The sequence below is a fragment of the Kryptolebias marmoratus genome, linkage group LG8, assembly GCF_001649575.2.
Source record: "Kryptolebias marmoratus isolate JLee-2015 linkage group LG8, ASM164957v2, whole genome shotgun sequence".
NCBI lineage: Eukaryota > Metazoa > Chordata > Actinopteri > Cyprinodontiformes > Rivulidae > Kryptolebias > Kryptolebias marmoratus.
Genome location: NC_051437.1, coordinates 29109682 through 29115138, shown reverse-complemented (window position 1 = coordinate 29115138; position 5457 = coordinate 29109682). Strand labels below are relative to the sequence as shown.

The following is a 5457-nucleotide window of genomic DNA, read 5'->3' as shown; positions in this document are numbered from 1 at the left end:
TCTGGACTGAGATCTGGACTGAGATCTGGACTGAAGTCTGGACTGAGATCTGGACTGAAGTCTGGACTGAGATCTGGACTTTGACCGGACCTGGATCTCCTTAGACCAGCAGAGCTTTCAGGGTTGTCCTGCTGGAAGGTGGTCCTCCGTCTCACGTCTCTCTATATTTCACTCTGTCCATCTTTCCTTCCACTCCCATGATAAAAAACCTCCCCACAGCATGATGCTGCCACCGCCGTGCTTCGCTGTAGGCGTTCTCCTCGATGTTAAACCTCGTCTGACCACAGCAGCTTCTTCCACACGTTTCTCCTCCACGAAGCTCAGCTCTGAGCTGCTTCTCGTGGTCCTGAGGACGGGTGGAACCGCCTCCCGGCTCCATCAGGGTAACCTTTGACCTCCTGATGGACGACCCTCTCTTTCCTCTTTAATGGATTTAATGTTCAGAGTTCTGGGATATTTATTTTTACAATCCAACTCTGATCCATTCTTCTCCACAACTTTGCCTCTGACCTGTGAGGCGAGTTCCCTGGTCTTCATGATGCCTCCTGCTTAGAGGTGTTAAAATGAAACACAAAATAAAGAATAAATATTAATCAAAGCAAAAGCTCGCAAAAATAAAACCAGTTTGTTTGGAGCAGAAGGGAACAAAGAAACAGGCTCTACAAAATAAAACAGGAAGTAACAATTAAAAGTTTTAAGTTTAAACTACATGGATGGATTTAAATAATAAAAATAAAAGGTTAGAATTACATTAAAACAACGAGAACGGTTCCTGCAGTCAAACTGTTACAACTTAAAGAATAAAAGTATTTGTTTCCTGACTTCCTGTCAGCAAAAACACAAAAATTCATCCCTGAATTCTTCTGAAAACATCACAGATTTTTGTTTTATGTCTGTTTTTGTAAAATCAAACTGGATTTCCAAAGAATGGTGTCATTTTTTAAATTACTTCAGTTTAGTAGATTAATTCTTTATGTTTCCTCTCAGGAAATTACGTCGTTTTATGTTTTAGTGTTGATTTGCCCACGCAGTCCTCCTCGTCTGAACCTTTAATGACGAGAAGCTGAAAAATGTTGAGAACGTCTGAATGAGCAGAAGAAAAGTTCATTTTTACAGCTTCATACAAATTCAGCCAAGGACCCTGACGTAGAAGGTTCCATTAAACTGTGGCAAAGTTTATTTGGTTTCATTATAATTATAATTTAACTGTAAAAGCTGCTGATTTTAACACAGTTCTCTCTGCTCTGATTCATTTTTGTTCTTGTTGTTTTTAAGGTGAATTTCCTGCAACATTTGATGATTTTTTACTGTAAAATCTTCTTAGAAACCACAGAATCTGGTAAACGTGAAGCTGTTCTTAGATTCACAGCGTTTTGGTTCAAAGTTTTTGTGGTAAAAAGAATCACAGCGTGTTTAATAGTACTGCATTGTAAACAAAGAATGGTCCACGCTGAGCACACGACGTCGAACATCCTGGAGATGTTTTCTACAGATTTCTGAGAACATTTTACTCTGAAATCTACAATTTATTTTAAGAGTTTTATTTTCTCACATGTGAACCAACTTCACAAGAATCTGAGAAAGAAATTCCTTCTTTTCACCTCAGAAATCCGTCGCGGTAACCATGGTGACTGTTCTGCGCAGCTCGGTTCCGTAAAGGAAGGAAATTCCTGCGTTTCGTTTCGTTTCGTTCCGTTTCTGGTGATCGGATGGAGTTCTTGTTGGGCGAAGGTTCTCATGAACAAAGGATCCCTTTTCGCTCAGAAGTCTCTAAAATGTTCCCCTGAGCTGAGAAACGATCCGTCATCTTTTCCTGACAAGACCTTCAGAAGCAGGACCGATGTTCTCCAAAGCTGCTTCTTCAGAGTCTAAAATGTTTTCAGTGTTTTTAGCAGGTCTTTATTACTCAGATCTGTACAGAAAACACAGATGCATGAAGTAAAAAAACAACTTTCAGAACTAAAAACCAGGGAAAAAAAACCCAGAAACGTCTTGGAAAGTCTCTACTCTTGTCTGATTTCACCATCCGTCCAGCTTTATGCAGGTCCAACACCTGACTCGAGCTGCCACGTGGCTTTTAGCGGATTTCAGCCTTTGTTTACGTTGAGTGCTTACCCGCGTTTCATAATTCCACATCAATATATCTGGAAGACTGCTGGAGTAAACGACTTGAAACTTCACCATCTGATGTAGTTCAGGAGAACCTTTTTTATGTCTGATTTTAAACTTTTTATTTAAAGCTCCTTTAAATTAAGTCTCTGTTTTTAGTCAGGCTCGGTTCTGGGGTCCGTTTGGTCCCATCTGGATCAGTTCTCTGTCCTGAGTTCCTCTTTTCTTTGCTCTCTGTCTCCCTGTGAAGCCAAACAGAAAGATGTCAGGGAAATTTACAGCCCAGGGTCTGATCGGAGACGGCGTGATGATGATGATGATGGTGATGAACGCTTCTCCTCGGTGTGGGTGTTTCCTGAAGCAGGGAGGCGGTGGGATCATTTCCCTCCCATTGGTCCGTTGGCAGAAGCAGCTCCGAGGCTCCGCGGATAAAAAGAAACGCGACGCGCGAGCGGCAAGTGTCGGACGGAGGAGCGCGAGCCGGTCGATGCCCCTCTGCGAGTCTTAACACGGCTGGAAGAATCTGTCCAACTCCTGAAGGTACCGAGTCTGCTCTCTATGCTTTAATCTGTCTTCTTAACTTTAGTTATTTCTGGGCTTTTCTTGGCAGAACATTAAAGAGAAAACGCGTCGGCGCGCCTTTTACGCAGCGCGCGCAGCTCCACGGCAGCTTGGTTTACTTGAAATAAAAGAATTAAAAATGTTTTGTCCGTTGGTTTCTGTGCGCAGGGACCTGCTGAAGAATGGAGTGGTATGTCCTGGTGCTGATGCTGAGCCTGCCGCCCTCCATCCACACAGACTGCTCAGCAGAGTGCCAGAAATGCGCGCAACAGATGCTGCGCCCCGACGCCGCCTTCAGCAGCCTGGTGAGAGCAGCTTTACGCACCCAGATCAGACATTTCTGCTGCTTTTTGTGTTAAAATAAGACAATTAATCAAAACTAGAACTGAAAAGTCACATTTAGCTTCTAAACTGTGCGCATTTAAAAAGGTTAAAACAGTTAAAACCTACAAAAAGTAGAATTTTTAAACAAAAATCTTCATTTTAAATTTTTAAATCTAAAAGTCTGTGTATTTAAGAGGCATATAAAGATGTTAGGAAGAAGAATCTTTGAGTTTTCTGTTGGAGCTTCAATGAGGGGACTGACCTCCCTGTCCCTCCTGTCTCCGTGTCTCAGTCCTGCAGTCCGGACTGTGAGGACGAGCTGCAGAGCTGCGCTCCGGTTCCGAGTCTCGGGGACTTCACGGAGGACGCGGCGGCCGCGGCGGAGGAGCGGCAGCAGGCGGAGCTCGTGAAGCGGTACGGAGGCTTCATCAAGAGGATCGACAAGAACAAGAACAAACTCTTCACCTCCTCCAACTCCGTCCTGAAGGCCGCGCCGCTGCCCAAACTCTACCAGGAACTGCTGAAGCGGCTGGAAGCGCGGGGCGCGCCGCGGGACACGCCGCGCGACGCGCAGGACGAGGACGCGGAGGACGCGCACGCGTTCGTTAAACGCTACGGCGGCTTTTTACGCAAATTCGGCCCCAAATCAAAGAGGAGTAGCTCCGGGGAGCAGGAGGAGAGCCGGGAGGAGAGCCCCGAGGAGAGCCGGGAGGAGCTCCAGAAGCGCTACGGCGGCTTCATGCGGCGGGTTCGGCCCAAACTCAACAACCTGAAGTGGGACAAGAGGTACGGAGGCTACCTGCGGCGCCACTTCAAGTTCTCCGTGCGCTCCGTGGAGGAGCCTGTTTACTCCTCCTACGATGAGTGGAGCTCCTGAACTCTTCCTGCTGAGGAGGAACTGAAGAACTGCTGCTGCCCCAGAAGCTCCTCCGGGTTCCTGCTCCTGCTTCTGTCTGTCGGCTTGTTTAATAAAAACTTCCTGTTTGTCCAAAAAGAGTCAGAATGTTGGGGTTTAATTTGGACTCAGGTGGAGGTTTGGAGACTTTAGGAAATCATTAATGATACAAGTCAGAAATGAACGAAAATGTACAGAACAGCCCTTTAATTTGGCTTCATTTTAGACCGTTTATTTATTGATTCTTTGCTGTAAATAATAAGTTTTAGTTTAACAAAAATAAAAAGAAACTGCGCATTTTGATGCCAAAATCCTCCATGTGTTATTTTTAAATGCTTCATAATTTTAATTTGTCATCTGAAAAAAACGATTTCTGTAACTTTAAAGGAAATTTACCAACAAAAATGGCGCAACTTGCAGCTTCCTGAATGATCAAACTGCAGAAAATCTGAAGAATGTAATTATATTTTTAAAAAATACAACCATATTTTAACTGTTTTATAAAATATCAAAATGATATGAAATAAAACAGTTAGAATTGTGAAGTTTTCAGGAGATAAAAACAGAAATTAATAAAAGCTGAGCTCGTTGCGCCCCCTGGTGGCGAATCGACGCAACGTTTGATCCGGTTTGACTGAAGAACCTGAACCGGTTTGACTCCAGTTTATTGGTTTTACTGAAGTGAATTTGCTGAACCATTACCCAGAAAACTGATTATTTGTCAACCTGCTTCAAAAAACGTCCAGCTAATGAAAAGTTGAAAAAAAAAATAAAGAATTAAGTGAATAAAATGTGTTCCTGTGAATTTATTTCTTCTGTTTCCCCAAAAAATAAACTTCTACACACATTTAAAACAGCTAACTTTGATTTATTTTATGTTTGGTTTGAAGAATTCACATCTGAAGTTAAAACTGATGCCCTAAAAGAACTGAATTTAATTAAAATATATATTTAACATAATATTAAACCAGTCGATGGGTTTATTTTTATGTTTCTCACATTTTCCTGATTCTTTTCGGCTCCAAACAGATTTTATCAGTCGTGTTATTTTGTGTTAATAACGAAATGTCAGTCAGGTTTAATGATCTGATATATTTCAGACACAAAACCAGACATTAATCGTGCCGAAGGGCTTTAAATCCGTATTAATTCAACTTATTAATTCATTATCGAAGCTTGCAGCTGATCCAGAACATTAGAATAAAACAATCTAATTAAATCACTTCATACAGTAAATAAAGACGTAACGGACATCTTTAGAGGACGTTTGTTCTGCTGTTTTCTTTCATAATTAATAAAATAAATAAAAGTCACAGATATAAAGTGGTTTTAATAAACTGATAAATAAAATCTGGTTCCATCTGTCCTGCCGAGCAGCAGATATCTGAACCTGTCCTCCACTCGTCCTCTCCTGTCCTCCACTCGTCCTCTCCTGTCCTCCTGTCCTCCACTCGTCCTCTCCTGTCCTCCTGTCCTCCACTCGTCCCCTCCTGTCCTCCTGTCCTCCACTCGTCCCCTCCTGTTCTCTCCTGTCCTCCACTCGTCCCCTCCTGTTCTCTCCTGTCCTC

The 5457-nt window shown here is 42.9% G+C and overlaps 1 protein-coding gene across 1 annotated transcript; it reads left to right on the top strand.

Moving 5' to 3' along the window:
* Positions 1–2568: 2568 nt before the first annotated feature.
* Positions 2569–4437, top strand: pdyn (prodynorphin). The gene is made up of 3 exons (XM_017438807.3): positions 2569–2649; positions 2839–2975; positions 3287–4437. The coding sequence occupies exons 2-3, from the start codon at positions 2853–2855 to the stop codon at positions 3869–3871; spliced, it is 708 nt and encodes a 235-aa protein (XP_017294296.1). The 5' UTR covers positions 2569–2649; positions 2839–2852; the 3' UTR covers positions 3872–4437.
* Positions 4438–5457: the final 1020 nt, after the last annotated feature.